The sequence below is a fragment of the Anoplophora glabripennis genome, unplaced genomic scaffold, assembly GCF_000390285.2.
Source record: "Anoplophora glabripennis isolate ALB-LARVAE unplaced genomic scaffold, Agla_2.0 scaffold32, whole genome shotgun sequence".
Classification (NCBI taxonomy): Eukaryota; Metazoa; Arthropoda; class Insecta; order Coleoptera; family Cerambycidae; genus Anoplophora; species Anoplophora glabripennis.
In genome coordinates this window covers 961100-978624 of record NW_019416220.1, presented here as the reverse complement: position 1 = coordinate 978624, position 17525 = coordinate 961100, and the positions used below count along the sequence as shown (strand labels likewise).

General features: G+C 32.5%; 1 protein-coding gene across 3 annotated transcripts; it reads left to right on the top strand.

Moving 5' to 3' along the window:
• The first annotated feature begins 6188 nt into the window (after positions 1-6188).
• Positions 6189-16073, top strand: LOC108906285 (alpha-taxilin). Of its 3 annotated transcripts, none has more exons than XM_018709508.1 (5): positions 6189-6275; positions 7629-7973; positions 8647-9504; positions 11840-12404; positions 15397-16073. In XM_018709508.1, exons 2-5 carry the CDS (start codon positions 7635-7637, stop codon positions 15486-15488), a joined length of 1854 nt encoding a protein of 617 aa, XP_018565024.1. In that variant the 5' UTR covers positions 6189-6275; positions 7629-7634; the 3' UTR covers positions 15489-16073. The 3 variants fall into 3 exon arrangements, with proteins under 3 accessions (XP_018565024.1, XP_018565025.1, XP_018565023.1); XM_018709509.1 differs by lacking the exon at positions 6189-6275 and adding an exon at positions 7311-7457; XM_018709507.1 differs by lacking the exon at positions 6189-6275 and adding an exon at positions 7311-7507.
• Positions 16074-17525: the final 1452 nt, after the last annotated feature.

The window sequence follows — 17525 nt, the reverse complement described above, 5'->3', positions numbered from 1 at the left end:
ATACTTCTTTTTTTTTAAAAAACATGGAAGGTTCTTTAAGTCTTCATAAACTTTTATTTTTTATTTGTTAAATGATTATTGGTGACATTTACAGAACAATGTGAGACCTTGCCTAGGTAATTGTTGCTAAAAGAGTTAAAATATCAAAAAGATTATTCAGTAATCTAGATATCTAGGAATTAAATTGACTTCCCACTTCTCTCAAATTTTTTATAATTCGAAATAAACGGTTCTTCATTATTTTGTTAATTTTAGACAGAATCCATTTTCAAAATTTCAGGGAGTCTAGTACTTGAATAATAAAAATGAACTCCATATACAGGGTGTCTGAAAGCAAAGGGGCTATGATTCAAGGGTAGCTTGATCAAGTAAGTAGATCTTTTTGCATTAAAAATTTACATGCCTTTAAAAATATTTGTCTTTTTTCATGTTTGAACGAAATTTGGTGTAGGAAGTTTTTAAGGAAAGCATATTTCTTACACAAAACATAGAAGTCGCTGAAACAGTCTTTTGTTCATTTTTTTTTGTTGCTAGCATCCAGGAAATAGAAATTATGAACCTTACAATAAAAAAATAAGTTTAACTTGTTGCATATCACTAAAATGAACCATTTCCACTGCTGATCTTTTCGCTAAATTTGTAACTTCTAAATATTTTTTTAAGGTTTATACTGACTTGTCTCTATCCAAATGTAAATTCTTATTGTCAAGTAGTACCCTTAGAATGCAGTTTAATAGTGATTCGAATAGAGACATGTTATTAAAAATCGGTGCTTCTCAAAATTTTTGGAGTTGTTATTCCCTCTTATACCAGATGTTCGCTGAACTACATTTAAAAATTACAAGTAATGAAATATTTAAAAATCTAAGTAAAATAGATCTGCTCCAATGGGTACATTGTGACAATTGTCCAATTGTCCCACCTATACAGTATGTCAGAGATATTTATGTTTTCAGCATGCTTTAACAACATCTTTATAAAAACACAATTGTCTGTGAAAATAGGCAGATTATAAATATGTATAAACGTCTTAGAAAATTGAATCCAACTGTTGGAAATTACTATACAAGATAGATCACCTTTGAATTGAAAGAAAGCTCGTATAAGCAGATGCTTTTAAATTTTTGATACCTACCATATGCAAATTATATATTTGTGCATAATTATTTTGTCATTGATGACTTATATCAAAACAAAAGGAGATATCACCTTGATATGGAAAATAATAGAACGAATGTCGAATACAAAACTTATAGATTACCTACAAAAATTAGTTTCCCTAAAACAAGCACATTTATTTTCTTATAATTTTTTTAAAAATAAAATACATTTATGTTAATGTATCTATGTAAATGCTCATTTTTGGCTACTCTGAAACGCTTGTTTTTTAATGATACCAGAAACATTGATTCAAAACATATCAGATTTTATAATGAATGACGTAATGAGAAATAACTGCTCTGTCTAGTATTGAATTACACCCACAGTGCCTAGCAAGCTCAATCACACTAGACTGGATTCGAATTTATTAGTTGAAAGATCTAGTTATTTGGATATCTATATATCGATATCTTTTGATAATTTATGTCCCAATGAAAGAGAACCACACTGTATATAAAGAAAATCTGTTGCATCAAACGATTACTGAAGAAGTAATACTTTTACATCTTCTTTATTTCTATCTTGTTGTGTTACTGTATTAGTTTGCAAACTTCAAATATTTTTTAACATTGTCTTGCAGCCACTTTAAAATATAGTCAGTTTTAATTTTACTATTTCCACTGAAGTCTTTAACATGTTTCATTGGTATTCGTATTACATAAATGTATTTTTAATATTTTTAGTACTGGTGCGCATTTTCATATTTTCAATTAAATTAGCAGACAGGAATTTGGAAATTAATTTACTAATTAATTAATGTTCATATTTTACCGCAATAACTGGGTTGTTTCCTATTGGTGCATTTTTTGGTGCACTTGGAGCAGCGCCTCTAGCGGCCATTCGTATAACTTTTATAACCGACGCGACTCGCGAACGCTTGGCTTGGCCTCGTGATTGTGTAGCTGATTTAATAAATTTAGTTGATAAAACTTTTGGAATTCTATTTCAAAATTTCACTACGTGCGTACCGGCGATATTTTGGTGAAAATTACGGTTGATTAACTCGGGGAATTATCAATTTCCGAGAGTTTCATTCTTGGTACTTTTGGCGCGGAATAAGCAACAATTGGAAGCGGTTAATTCTGCAATTATTCGTCGTTGCTGTCTCAAAAAGTAGTAAGTTATTCATATTTATCCATTTAATATTATTGTCTTGCATGAATAAATGCGTAAATGTTTAATTTTTGGTGAATATTCAATTTACTGGCTGGCCACGCCAGTTCCGCCATTTTCACACGTCTTCAATCATGGCCTTCCCGATCTAGGCGCCATCGATTTTTCTAGAATCGATCGATGCTTTTGAAATATCATTTTCAAAAGCACTTCTTGTTAATTTAAAATGATTTTATTTTAACTTTTTAGTTTTTGCCGTTTTGTATGTATTACATATATTGTACTGCAACCGTTTATATTATAAATATATTATTTTATAATTTGGTTGAATTATGTATGTAGTATCAGATACTCTCTGATAGAAGCCATGTTTCAAAATTTCTAGGGTTATAATTAGTGTTTAATTTAAAACTTAGTAGATACATTTATTATTAGTAAGCCATGGAATAAACATCAAAAATACATACTAAAATTTATTATATTACTAATTTAATATTAGATATGGATTTCTTGGGAATTTGGTTCTTAATAAATAAAACAACTATTTTGTCATGGTCATGGACGTTTATTCTGTCTTGATCAAGATTCAGGTTTGAAATGGATGATACCCAAATTACTATAAAACGCTATCTACATTATGTTTCCAATCGAAAGCTTTATTTCGCTTCTTTAAATGTCCGGCAATGCAATGCGCAGATAAAGGCTACTAAAGGCACCAGCAAAAGCTGTAGGATCGTTAGCGTCTGCACGGCCATATTGTTATATGACATGCGACATGCGGTCGTAACTGTTCGTGTTTCTAGCCTCTGTGTGAATCTAAAGCCTCCATTATGTTCGTACCCTAACATGGAGAGTCACTAAATTGGATTAAATTTTGTATATGAAACGAAATTTAAAAAATTCTCATACTAGGAGACATAACGTCATTGGTGTTTTTTATTGTAATTTAAAAAAAATGTGCGTTCAATTTAGTTTAAAAATCTTCGTTTTTGAAAATGACCCTCAGCACCCTTTGCCACCTACATACAAGCCCTTATGAGGGTTGGAATGGCAATTTTCATACAAAGTCGAGAAAACGTAGCCATATACAACCCACTAGACTTTGTATGAAAATTGACACTTCAACCCCCCATAAAGGGGTGTATGGGGTGGTAAAGTGACGCTAGGGGGTAATGAGGGGGTCTTATTCATTTTTGGTAGTCTTCTTCGATGCTAGTGGCCCAGAAAACACCCTACTCGACATTGTATGAGAATTGACATTTCAACTCCCAGAAAGGGGTGTATGGGGGTGGTAACGGGGAATGGCTGGTTAAAATTTTTATTTTATGGTCATATTCGGTTTCAGCGACCCAAAAAACGGAGGGGTAGGGGTGCTACTTTCTGGGTCTTGACATTTTTTATTGTGTGCCTGTAGTGTGTGTGTGTGTGTGTGTGTATTAAGCCTAGTCCAGACCTACATACGCTGCCCACAAACCAATGTTTGCAAACATTTGCCTGCAAACAAACCATTTATATACACTTGTGTATTGTGTTTTATTTCCATAAACATTTGTTTAAACGAGGTAGCAATTGAGTCCAGACCAAAGACAAAAACATGTCTTTAGTGAAAAAACATAACGGTGAATAGTGAGGCAATGGCGACCATTTGTGCTGGATATATAATATATTCCACATTTTATATAGCCCTGTATCTATAAACGCAATAAACAATGAACCACGAAATTTAGCGCTACCATTGATACAATAATTTCTTACAATACACTAAACAAACATTTGCTTCAAAAAACGCGTCCAGATTTCCTTCTTGGCGAGTATAAAAACACGGGTGTCCCATTCTGACGGGAATACAAAAACATTTAAACATTTGTTTAAATGTTTTTAAACAAATGTTTGCAAACACATTTTAAACAACTTTTATACAGTTTTTATACAAATGTTTAACTGTTGGCGAGCAAATGTAATAGGTCTGGACTAGGCTTTAGTAGTAATTGTTTTTTGTTATAAGTGTGTAGACGTTTTGCATTTATTAAAAAATAGGCTTTTAGGAATTTCAACTTGAACACCTCGTATCTCGAAACTATAATATATCTTCAATTTTGGTTTATTAAAACAATACCACTTTTTCTTGAACTAAAAATGCCTCGGTATATCTAGCCATTTTCAAATCTCTCTTGAAAACCTAGAATTATTAGGGAATATTTTGATCAAAACTGTATATACAGGGTGTCTCATAATTAATTAGTGTTCAATAATTTACCACTTGATTCTATTGCCATAAATAAGAATATTTTTTCATATAAACATGGGTTGAGAAATGCTTCCTAAAGGGGGCCCCAAAATATATATTTTTTTTAATATTTCCGAAACGGGTTGAAGGAAAATTATAAATTTTGACACCATGAACGCTCATTAACTCATAATAGATCATCATAAACATTTTTCAAAAATTTTAGTCAGGGGCGTTTCAATAGGGGCGGTCGTCGGTTAAAATTTGCCCCTATTTGTTGCTTGCATGAACTTTTCAAATTCAGATGCCAATATATGATAGACCTTCATTTTTTAATTTTAATTTTGATATAATATCATAATCCAATGTAATAAACAACGTGAAAAGTGCTCAGAAAAGTTTGTTAAACCAATTTTTCTCGAAAACGCATTACTTTTCGGTATACTATTCAAGAATTTTTTTTAAATTTATTAAGATAATATAATGAAATGCTTAAATCCGTTTTTCTCGGAAATGGAGCATTTTATCGAAAGAAATAAGAGTGCCTTTTTTGTAGAGAAAATGAAAGTCTACCATATGTTGACATCTGAATTTGAAAATTTCGACAAGCAAAAAAATGGGGCAAATTTTAGCCGACGATCCCCCAACTGCGGCTCCTGACTAAAATTTTTGAAAAATATAATCTATTTCGACCTTTAATGAACGGTCAAAATTCATAATTTTACTTCAACCCATTTTGGAAATATAAAAAAAAATAATTTTTTGGGTCCCTATTTACGGGGGCGTAGCTCCTTTAAATAAATTATTGGACACTAATTAGGAGACACCCAGTATACTCCGTGTATGGTTAGTTTTGTTACCTATTTTTGGGACACTCTGTATAATTATGCTATTATTCTTTGTAATGTTCGCCGGAGCCGAGAATGACTCAAATGTATTAAATTAATGTTTTTGAGTAAGTAAGCTTTGTCTTAAGTTTTATGTTTCGCTTAATAAACCTAAGTACGGTTCTGACTTTCTCCTCCATTCTTTATTTTATGCTTTATGGTCTAAATCAGCTCCATCTGTATGTGGAGTTTGTTAGACACTTCTGAAGATAATACAGTGTCCTACAATAACAAATCAGTACCATCTGTATGCGGGTTATCTAGATTCTAGACGCTTCTCTAGGTAATAAATATAACGCACCTTTGATATTCAAATAAAAAAAACAAAAGAGTACCTACAATAAATAAAAATAATGTAACTTTACACATTCAGTACACAACAAAAACGTTCAGACCACATCTTTATTTTTTTATTTCAGTGTAAAAATTTTGAGACAAATTTTCCAATAAGTCCTTCTCTATTTTGTGAAATGTATATCTAAATCAACAACTTTCAACCTATATATAAAAAAAGTTAAATAAAATAGAATTTAAATTTATCATTTTTATAAAACTGTATTTTATTATTAGGGACAATAATAAATTTAATTTTTGCTTCTGGAAAGTGAAATTTTATGTCGATTCTCATTTATTTAGGGTCACTACATAGATATCGATTAATCAGAGATTTGGCGGTAAAAAATCAAAACTGCTTCTACCAACAATTCGTGTATAGATGTAACACAAATTTCTAAACTTAGCAACCGAATCCAAAAATAAATATGTACTATAATGAATGCAGTAGATATTATAGTCTTGAGGCCCGCTGTTACATTTCTAAGACAAATGGTTTAAACATTTATTACGCTATTCCCCTTAAAAGTTGAGTGGATTTTAAAAAATCTGTGGTGAGTTTATAAACAAAAATTTGTAACACTACTGCTGAGTGACAGTAATTCACTACAATTTTATCTTCAAATTCCATTAATTTTGCACGTGACGACGAATAACATAACCTTATAAATAAACAGTCTAGTCGAGATATTTTTTTTTAAATATATTGTTTTAAGTTTGTGCCTGAGTGTATATTTTGAATTAACAGGGATAGCTTAACATTTGTGAATTTGCACCAGTATTTGAATATAATTATATAGTTTAACAATCAGGCCATAGGCGCCGATAAATAGGATTTCGAGGGAACAAAATTTATATTAAATATAAATTGCCCTATTTTCGAGATTCATGGTGACAAAATAATTTGCCATCTTTTATTTTTCAAACCAAAAGGATATTCAAATTAAATTTGACAGACATTATACCGCTTAAGATACGATATTATGAACTCAATACGTAATTTTAATCATTTTTTAGAACATCTTTTAGCCATAGAAAACAATGATGCTGTTTATTTTCAAAATTTCGGTTGGGAAACTAGAAAATTGTATATTTTGTTGACCTGATCAACCCTGCATTTATTATGACCTTTATATAATGAATTTATATTACATACTTCATACCAGTTTCAATACACTGTAAAAATAAATAAGTTTTGGTGTTAATAGAAAAACAAAAATTTTTAGATGTTTGGTTTGTAGCGTCTCATTTTTTTAATTTTCAGTTTAATTTTTTTTTAATTTTCATTTTTACATAATCCCTGTACGGAAATTAATTTAGTTTCCGTTACCGGTCGATTAGACACACAGAGCACATTAGACACTATTTTTTATTATTTACATTACATGAGACCACGAATCAACTACAGAGCATGCGTCTCGCATGTTGGCATTGAAGATTCCACTTTTACCGATATGTTGATTTCAAAAATTTATTAAATTTTATTAATTTAACAGTTTTTAATCCTTGGAAAATTCTTAAATGCATCTTATTGAAAGTTTTTTATACTTACAATAGCATAGCAATAAGTATTTTAACTTTGTAATCATAGCAATACTTTTGTACTTGATTGTACATTTTGTTTATGATTGTTCTACAACTGCCTTTGAAACTGGCATCTTTTACATGTTTTTAGCAGGAATTTAATGGAATTGAACAATTATTTCATGGCACTAACTGTTATATGATGTGAAACTGTAATTTTTAGATGAAATATATATAGTTTTTTAACGCTTCACACTTATAGGTTAGGTTGGACAGAAAGTTTGAAAGTAGATAACAAATTGCTGCATTTTAAATGTTCAAAATAACTGTAGAATTTAATTCACACTGTAAGTTCTGTCTCTATTTCCTAAATTGTGTTATAGATCGAAATGGGTGATGAGAATCCTCCAACTCCGAGCACAAGCAGTGCTGCAAGAAAGAAGGAGGAAAAAGCTAGGAAGAAGGACCAGAGGTCCTGGGAAAATGTAATGAAAAGTATGGGCGACATGCCTGAAGCGGAGAGAATAGGTGTTATTCAACAAAGGTACACTTCGCTTTATAATGATTTAAGACATACGGCTGTTAACTATCAGAGCTTGGAGAAGAAGTTCATTACTCTGCAAAAGGAGCGTGATCAAGCTCGAACTGAGCTTAACAAGAATATTTTGGCTAAGGCCAAACTGGAAAGCCTTTGCCGTGAATTGCAAAAGCAGAATAAAGCAATTAAAGTAAGTACATAATCTTGTCCTTTTATGTATATGTATATCGTTTCATTATCTCATCGGGAAATATTTCGATAACTTGAGAAACTGTATTCTGATGCTTTTCCACCTTCAAATGATTTTACTCAAACAAAATTATTTTGAGAAACATTTTTTCTAAGCAGTGTGAAATACATATATTTTTTATGCATACTAAATAAAGAGTGGCTCATGTAGAAAAAAGTTTACAATTTTTGGTTTCCTTTTTGTTCAATATTAACTCTACTTTGCTTCAAGTGGCAAGTAAAAAAAATTTACCAAAAAAATATATGAAAATAAAATCATTTAAATTTGGGTCAAAAATATTTTACATATTTAATTGTTTAGTACAATTTTAGAAATTATATTTTTTTTGTCATTCATTTTCACGATGTTTTAATATTGGTGCGTTTTCCATATAAATAAATCTTAAATTAATATTCAATTTTCTTTATTGCACTTCTGATTTTTTTATCTTTTTAGCTAAACATCTACATCTGTTATAATAGTATTCGATATTTATCCTATGCCTGCTATTTTGTATATATTTTTAGTCATACCTACATCTTCATTTGGTATTTATCCCATTCCTGATATTTTAGTTGTTTCATTTATAGTTCCATTGCAGACCGGTGTTGCATTTTCTTGTTTTATGTTTAAGGACGAGAATATAACTCGTGTAAAAGAAGAAGAAGAGAAGCGCCGTGAAGTTGCTACAAACTTCACAGAACGGTTGAACTCCCTGAGTTCGATGATGGATGAAAACAAAGATAAAAGTGTCAGATTGAGGGAAGAAAACATGAACATGACACTCAAACTGACAGAACTTTATAATAAGTTTCAGGAACGTGAAAGTCATTTGGCTGACGTGAACCGTCAGTTGGATGCACAAAAAGAATTATTTGAATTTAAAATTAAAAAAATGGAGTTGGAATACAAGGCAGACCGTAAGGCTTGGGAGGAAGAGAGTAAAGCTTTGTTGTCTAATCTGTTAAAAAGCAACGAAACTAACCGCCTTTTAGAAGAGAACATTAAAAGCATGCAAGCAAATTTAGACGTTTATAAAAATCAGTATAGCGACTTTGAGCAAACTATGTCAAGGAGTAATGAAGTTTTTAAAACGTTTCACGGTGAAATTAACAAATTACAAAAATCTAATACAACTCTGGAAAAAGAACGGGGCGAATACATAGCAAAGTGGCAATCCTGCCATAATTCCGTTGTAGAAATATCCGAAAAGAACCAACAGCTGGCGAAGAAGTTAGAAATGAGTGAAAAGAAAGTTGCGACTCTTGAAAAACTTTGCCGGCAATTACAAGCCGAGAGAACTAATTTGCACAAACAACTACAGGATAAAATTGAATCGATTGACACTTCTCAAAAAATCGAGGAGAAAAATATTACTAATGCTGATTCTTCTAGATCAGCTCTACAAGAATCTGCACCAAAAAAAGTTCAAAGTAAAGATAAACCAAAAGAATCATTAAATGGAGATGTGAAATCAACAAATCGGCTCAGGGTAACAATTTTGGTTTACACAGCTTTTACTTATTAATGCAAGATGTTTAACATTTGTTTTATTAATTTGTGTTTTCGTCATTGCTTTAACATTTTTATGCATGTTTGCTGTTTGTTAAAAAAAATTCATTAGTGGGAAGGTAAGTAGGTAGTTTTGAGGTGGCAGCGCTTTTTGGAAATTTCAGAAATTTGTTCTGTTACGCAGTTTTTATTTGTAAAACCTTTACTCTATAATCAGTGTTTGATTTATTGTGTCTTTTTTTTAATAGTAAATGTACTTTGTTTTCTTCAATTGTTCAGTTATTTTCGTACTTAAATTATTCATATATTACAACTTAAATGACTTTTACCTTTATGATTTTGAAGCGCTTAAATTTATATTTACAAATATTTTGTGTAGTTTTCCACAAGTTTTTCGCAAAAATTGAGTTTTGACGGATTTAGAAGAAAAATCCATTTCATTAATCCTATAAACAAAACAAAATTAAAGTTAACTATCCTTATGTTAGATATTAACCTTTTTATGCTTTGTGCCCGTAGTTGACTCAAAATTGTTTGATGTTCTGTTTTGCACATGCCCGAATCACGCTCGGGCATAAAGAACAATTAACACGTTAGCGGCCGGAGCGGTCCTTAGGGACCGATACCGCCCTTGACTGCTGGGCCGTGGAGGTCCATATGGACCGCCGGAAATAAAGTTAGTTTTCCTTATCGCTGGGCCAGTGGACCGCTTATGCTGTACGTTTTACCGCATATATGGAACCGCTCGGCCTAGTAAAGTAGGTGAGACAGTAATTTCGAAAAAAAAATCTGGAAAATTTTTTATAGCCTAATTCACGGAAACCCCTATTTTATAAGTAAAATAACGGCCTTATGACAATTTAAACACTGTCTATTGATGAAAAGTAAAAGATCAACTTTTTATTATAATACTAAGAGTAAAATGTACATATATATATATACATATAGGTATGTATTTCATTTCTTGAAAAAAAAAAAATAAAAAATGTGATAGTAACATTTATAATTAATCTTATTTATGCAACACGTTGAAGCACTTTAGGCAATAATGAGGCTGATCATAGCAATCAGCGCAGTACGTAGACACTTTCTTCACATTGTTCTTATGTATTTCACCATTTGCTTTTTTCTGGTAACATCCTTTGCAGTATTTTCGGGTTTTGTGAGAAGGATGATGTTCACGCTTTCTGAGTTGTTTTTTAGGAACATGATTTTCTTCCTCTTCATTCAATTCCATATTGTCCTGTAGCTCTGGAAAAATCATTTTCTCGTACACACTTTGGCGACTCTGTTATTGTCGCATTAGTTTCATTGATTTTTTTATATAAATAGTGCGCATTGACCATAGAGGTACCGAAAAGAACTTCTATAACAAATTTTCGATACCATTTTATAGACTTCCGTAGTGCCGAATTGTAACTCGCCATCTGATCATAGAGATCTATAGAGCTCTTGCCCTTATTGTAATGCAATACAGCTTGTGGTTTTCTTTTAGTTTCTCCCCGTACATGAATGTCTAACATTTGATCTGTGTGTTTGGTGGAAAGTAACAACACATCTCTTTTCTCTTTTCATTTCATTATTATGATACCACGTGCATTTTCTTTGGCTATTATGTCTCCTCGTTTTAGTTTTTTTTTGTATTACATCTTTGGGATTTCCCCGCCTGTTAGACCCAAGCGTTCCCAAAAGATGGGTATTACGATCTAGCAATTTATTAGCTAAATCTATACTAGTATACCAATTGTCTGTTATAGCTGTTCTTCCCTGGTCTAGCAGCTTTTCAGAGAGCGTCATCACTATTTTTTTAGGTACGCTAGCACTAGCATCTTGTTCTTTACAGCAGTATGGCACGGACGGGTAAGGACCGCTCTGGTTCGACGATACAAATGTTCGCACTGGGACCGACGTCATATCTTCTACAATTTAGTTATAAAAACCAACTAAAACTAGTTTGTACCAAATTTTTTAACATTTCAACTCAAAATCACCGTAAAAAATCGAAAAAAAAAAAAATTTGGCCCGATCAACAAATATACCAAGAAGCTGTTAGCAGTTAACGTGTTAACACAAACTTTTGTTTTTTTTTTTAAATTGAATAAAAGGACAGTTGCAAAATTTTTTACTATACACTGGATAGCATCATACTTTATTCTCTGTTTTAATTTTCTTTTTTATATAATTTGCACTGTTTTTATGAATTTGTTGTATTTCTTTTATATTGTTTTTTAAGTTATCGACATAATTCCTGGATATAAATTTAAAAAAAAACACCTAGTTTTCCTCATTTTTCTTTAAAATTACTGTGTTGACAGGGCGAAGAGTATGATGAGAATGAGGAGCTCATCTCTATGCCCTCAGACGATGAAGCTTACCAACAAGAGGCATGGCAGGAACAAATAATACAACTCCTCGATCCGTGCGCAGTAGATCCTGAACTACTTACCGCGGAGAATAACGATCCGCATGTAATGGACTTCTCAGATGTAGAAATGGACGCAGCAGGTGATGGGACAATACCGCAGCTGGAAGCTCACTACAGTGTACCTATCGCCGACACTGATAGCGATACTTCGGGTGAAAATCTGGACGACACCGTTATCAACCTGGAACAGCCGTCATCCAGCAGCGAGATCTTGGTAAAGGAAGTTAGGAGCGTTCCTATTACTAAAAAAGACCACGAGGCGATCGATGAAAACAATTTTGAAGAGCTGCAATCTTCTACTGGAGACTTGCATGGAGATCTCAGTATGGAAACTCTTCCCTTGTATAAGCCAATAGCTGTCACCGACGTTCCGACTCAGGGGGGTCATGTTACACTTGTCAAGGAGTCGGAGGCTCGCACTAACATTCTGGATCCGACTACTGAAGAGGAATCGGGTGAGTTAATTTATGTTGAGAAGTGTATTAATAAATAAGGCATTTTGTAATATTCGAGTCATTTAAAAGTTATTAAACTTGAGATAAAAATAATGAAAATGTTGAATTTGCTGATTTATGGAAATAATATTTAATTTATTAAAATAATGGTAAGACGGTGTTTGTGTAGAATGTATGATCATTAAGCAATCTAAGGTCTCGACATTTGCGGACATCTTTTGATTCCCCAATCCCTTTCCCCATAATCAATATTGTCAAATAAATATATGGCTATTTGCAGTGTCTATATATTTTACAGGCCTGTGGTAATTATGTTACCAAAATGATAATTAGTATCCTTTTAGCAACATTAAATGCACAAATTTTTATTTTTGTAATTAGGAAACATTTTTCCTAGAGTTGATATGTTGACATGTTTACTTCACTAAAGTTCAGTAGTTTTCTTTAGATAAGATTTTTTAATTCTTTACAAATGAGTATTCCACTCTAACTGCATCTTTGTCATATCATTATTAAATTTAAATTAAATTGTAAAGCAAACTAATTTGTTAAACTCCGATTTGTTTAAAAAAATTGTCATATTTAAAACATGAAGTTTTTTCTCAAACAGCTGCGGTTTGATGGCAATAGGTTAATCTCTTCTCGCAAGTGAAATTCATTTAGCATTACCTTTTCAAAAGAATTACATCAAACAAAAACTAAAGGTATTGTAATTGTGTCAGTCTTAAGTGCCACGTGCTTTATACATATATGTACATTTTGTATATTATACAGGGTGGCCAAATGAAAACGAAACAGAGCCATTTTCAGGAACTGCGTCAAGATTGTAGAAAAACGCGTCGATTTTAGATTAAAGGGAGACATTCTTTGCTGGTATTTTTGACTCTCCACTTTTACCCCCCAAGCAAGGGTAAGTATCACCCCAGAATATTTAAATGGCATTGGGGGTTGAGTAATATTTCTTTTGAAAGCTCTTACAATTGTCTTTACAACATACTTTAAATTTTATAATTCCGCCCAATACTTTGAAAAAAATTTACATTTTAAAATTTAAATTATGTTTAGTTGCTTACTTACTACTTAGTTGATTAAATGTTCAAACTGATGACCGCCCGCTTCCATACAAGAATAAAGATTTTGTTCGAAACGTTCGCGCACATTCCGAAGCATTTCCGGAGTGATTCGACGGCATTCGTCGACGATTCTTTGACGCAAATCTTCCAGCGACGCTGGCTGTGTTTTATAGATTTTACTTTTTAGGTATCCCCACAAAAAGAAATCAAGGGGCGATAAATCCGGTGATCGTGGAGGCCACTCAATGCTGCCTCTTCTCCCAATCCAATTCCGTAGAAAACGTTGGTCCAAATACTGACGGACAATTAACGCATAATGCGGAGGAGCACCGTCCTGTTGAAAAATCAAATGATCTTCATCATACTCTGGAACATTTTCAATAATATCAGTCAAGGCAGGGTCAATAGCGTCTTCCAGTAATTGCAAATACATTTGGCCAGTCAAATTACCAGGTAGAAAAAAAGGACCCACCAGCCGGTCACCGAAAATTCCAGCCCATACATTTAATTTTTCCGGTTGCTGTGTATGCACCTCGTGAAAAACTCTTGGGTTTGAATCGGACCAATAGCGGCAATTGTGACGATTTACCGTCCCGTTCAAGAAAAAACTGCATTCATCAGAAAAACAGATGTTAAAAAGGAACTGTGGATCGTTCCCTGCTCGCTCACTCATTATTTCGCAAAATTGCAAACGGCGGTCATAATCATCCTCATGAAGTTCCTGGACTAAATGTATTTTGTATGGATGGAATTTATTCTTCTTCAAAATGGTTTGTATGCTAGTTCGATTGATCCCAGACACAGATGCCAGCTGCCTCGTACTTAATGTAGGATCAAGATGAACTTGTCCCAAAACTGCAACTTCACTAGCTTCATTAACTATAGGTTTTTCAATTTCTCGTTTTTTATTGGCTACGTTCCCTGTCTCTTGAAATTTTTTTACTAACTCTAGAACATACTTCCTCCTGACATGTCGATCTTGATGTTGTTCATTAAATAGCTGAGCTGTTCTATTCGCACATTTATTGTTCATAAAGTAAAGCGAAATGATATCTACCCTTTCCGCAATGGAATAAACCATAGTGTTTAATTTTCAAAAACACAATTAAATAAACTACCAACCAACGCTTCCAAATAATACTAGAAAATAATTTGGAATCTACTAATTTTACGTTTATTGTGTGTGTATAGCATTCATTTGTTTTTTACAATTTTTTTTTTTTTACGAAAGTGATAACAAATCGCCAAAAACCAATGTAACGCAAGAAATACTAAATTTATACCATTGGCGTACTTAACTCGAATGACTGACATTTTTACCGTTACTAATTGTTTGTACATAAGTTTCAACTTTAAAATCAAAATTCTTAATAAGTATTGGGCGGAATTATAAAATTTAAAGTCTGTTGTAAAGAGAATTGTAAGAGCTTTCAAAAGAAATATTACTCAACCCCCAATGCCATTTAAATATTTTGGAGTGAAAGTGGTGGAGTCAAAAATACCAGCAAAGAATGTCCCCCTTTAATTAACGCAGTTCTTGAAAATGGCTCTGTTTCGTTTTCATTTGGCCACCCTGTATTTTAATTAAAGTATCAATTTCCTTTATTACAGTTTAACAGTAATAATAGGACAATGCAAATATCTAATGTTGATATCAATTTCAAAAAAATTTTAAATACACAGCTTTAGTTTTCAATTGTTTTTCTAATTTTATTTTATTTTTACTTTGTCTATCCTTTGTCCAAAACTGTGTATTTTATAAATTCTTGTCACTGAAATAAAAATTGATCCGTTTTTTTTGTTCTTTGTGATGTGAAATATATAGGTAACCCCAATACTTGAATTCTAGTCTTAAATTTGAAATAAAATTTTATTCACCCGTTTTTCTACTCTTTTAATTGCTTCTATTTAATTTACAGAGGAACAGAGTGTTCCATCCGAAGACACCGAGTCCTCGGCTACAATCCACTTAAAGGAATCTGAGGGAAAGACTGAATTTAGCCAGGAGTAGTTCAGAACTTTGTGTTCATTTTCTTTAAATTCAAATTGTTTAAAGTTGTAGTTCAGATTTTGTTCAATTGTATGTTAAGTTTTCCAATAGTATAAGCATACACAGTTATTCCTCATTTCATTTAATATTTTTTAAACTCGAAATTATCCGAGTAATAAGAGTTCATAAAGGATGTAGAGTCCAGCAGGTTTTCGTAGACAATCCTTCACCTTTCAGAAAAAAATTTTAAGTTATGCTCTCTCATTGTACGAGTTTCAGCGATGTGGAGGAATATATTAAAAAAAAATGTAAGTATGTATACGATGTAATATACCTGTGCAACTTAAAAACAAAAATATTTGAGGTGATTCCTCGAATAAATTTGAGAAGATAAGTTCATATAAACCCACGTCCTAAACTGTTTAACTCTCAAGATTCAGAGTTAAATTTGTAACGTTAGTCGCTAGGCTCTCACAATTACGCACTATTATTACATGTCTTTAATTTTAGTATTTTAAACGTGCAGTTACTATTGGAACCAAATCCTCTTAGTGTAAGTATTCTGATGTTCTCTGAAAGTTTATAATAAAAATGTGTTTAACACTATTTACTGTTTTTATTTCTATTAACTGCATTTTTAATAACTAATTTCTTCGACTATTAAAAATTTCTGGTTTAAAATTTTAAAATGAATTAAATAATTTTTTGTATTATACTAAGTTGCGATTTAAGTAATAATAATATCTACTCATTCTAACTACGAGAATTAGCCCATAAGTCGGAGACTTGTGCGGGAGAGGAGGCGGCATATCATTAGGCAGACCATATTTGTGCCGAGAAACGACATGTTGGTCGGCCCTAACCACCATTCAGTGCAGGAATGAGGGAAACGTGGAAAACCTCATTAATTAGGGGGGTGGTCAAATGCCAACCAGTGTCAATCTCTCACATTGACCCAAGCCAACATTCTTCCACCCTACCATACCTGCACAGAGGGTGCCAATCCTCCGTACAAGCATAGCTAATCTACGGTCTACCGGCCGTGGGAATCGAACCCGGGCAGAAGTTTGCACACGATTTAAGTACTGACGCCTTAAACCGTGCGGCTATCGACTGACAAATAATAGTGTACTAATTTGGAAAACTTGTAAATCCTGGGATTGTTGGGCAATTTCATAACTCTGGAAACGTCGAGGAAATATGAAGGAATTCGAATTTAACGGTATTTTGTCAAATTCCAATTGTAATCGGTTTCTATATACAGGGTGTTGCTATGACACTGAAAACTAAATTTGCTATTACTACTAGTTTTATGGTGTTTCTGGCAACTTTGTCATGTTTTATTGGTGGACTATTAGTTATTATTAGTTTATGCTATTAATATTCCTATTTGCATTTTGTAATACTTGCTGAACCCCATATTGCACAACAGGGATTTTGAAAGCTCTGGAAAGTAGTGCAGAATTTAATACTTTTCAATGCACCACCAAAAAATAATCCTATTTGCATTTTATTAAGAAAAAATTGGAAATCTAACTATAACCCTGTTATTTGCAGTCCAATTGAAAAGATTCTTGAATTTGGTTTAAATGTACAATTTGTTTAATAATTTAATAACGGTTGTTTTCGTTTTAACTCTTTAATTACGTCAAGTGAGACTTGCTCCTTGCACATCATCCCCACTTCTCCCCAAGCTTTGAAACACATTGGCCGATGGTTTCTACACCTTCAGTTGACCTTTGATGTTCAGGTTGTGAATGTCGTTTCTGTGTTGGCCGTCTCCAAAATCCTTGCCACCTTATTCTGTTCATTGGAATGTATTAAGCACAGAGTTCGGCGAAAAGATGATACATAGAAGGTAAAACCAGGAATAAAACCATGAATAAACTTTTTTAAAATAATTTTTTGTGTTACAGTAATTTCATCTAGTAGGCATCCTACCAATGTTCTACACTTTATTATAAATTCAGTAGTGGAAAAAGAGCAAAAATAGAGAGGGGGCATGTAAATAAAAGTTCCTTTTGAAAATGAGAAGTTTGTTCTGATAAAACGTGTGAA

Coding starts and splice junctions, on each gene's coding strand:
- LOC108906285 (XM_018709508.1), top strand. CDS start 7,635: ATGGGTGATGAGAATCCTCCAACTCCGAGCACAAGCAGTGCTGCAAGA. Junction 7,974..8,646: donor AGCAGAATAAAGCAATTAAA/GTAAGTACATAA, acceptor TTTATGTTTAAG/GACGAGAATATAACTCGTGT. Junction 12,405..15,396: donor GACTACTGAAGAGGAATCGG/GTGAGTTAATTT, acceptor TTTAATTTACAG/AGGAACAGAGTGTTCCATCC.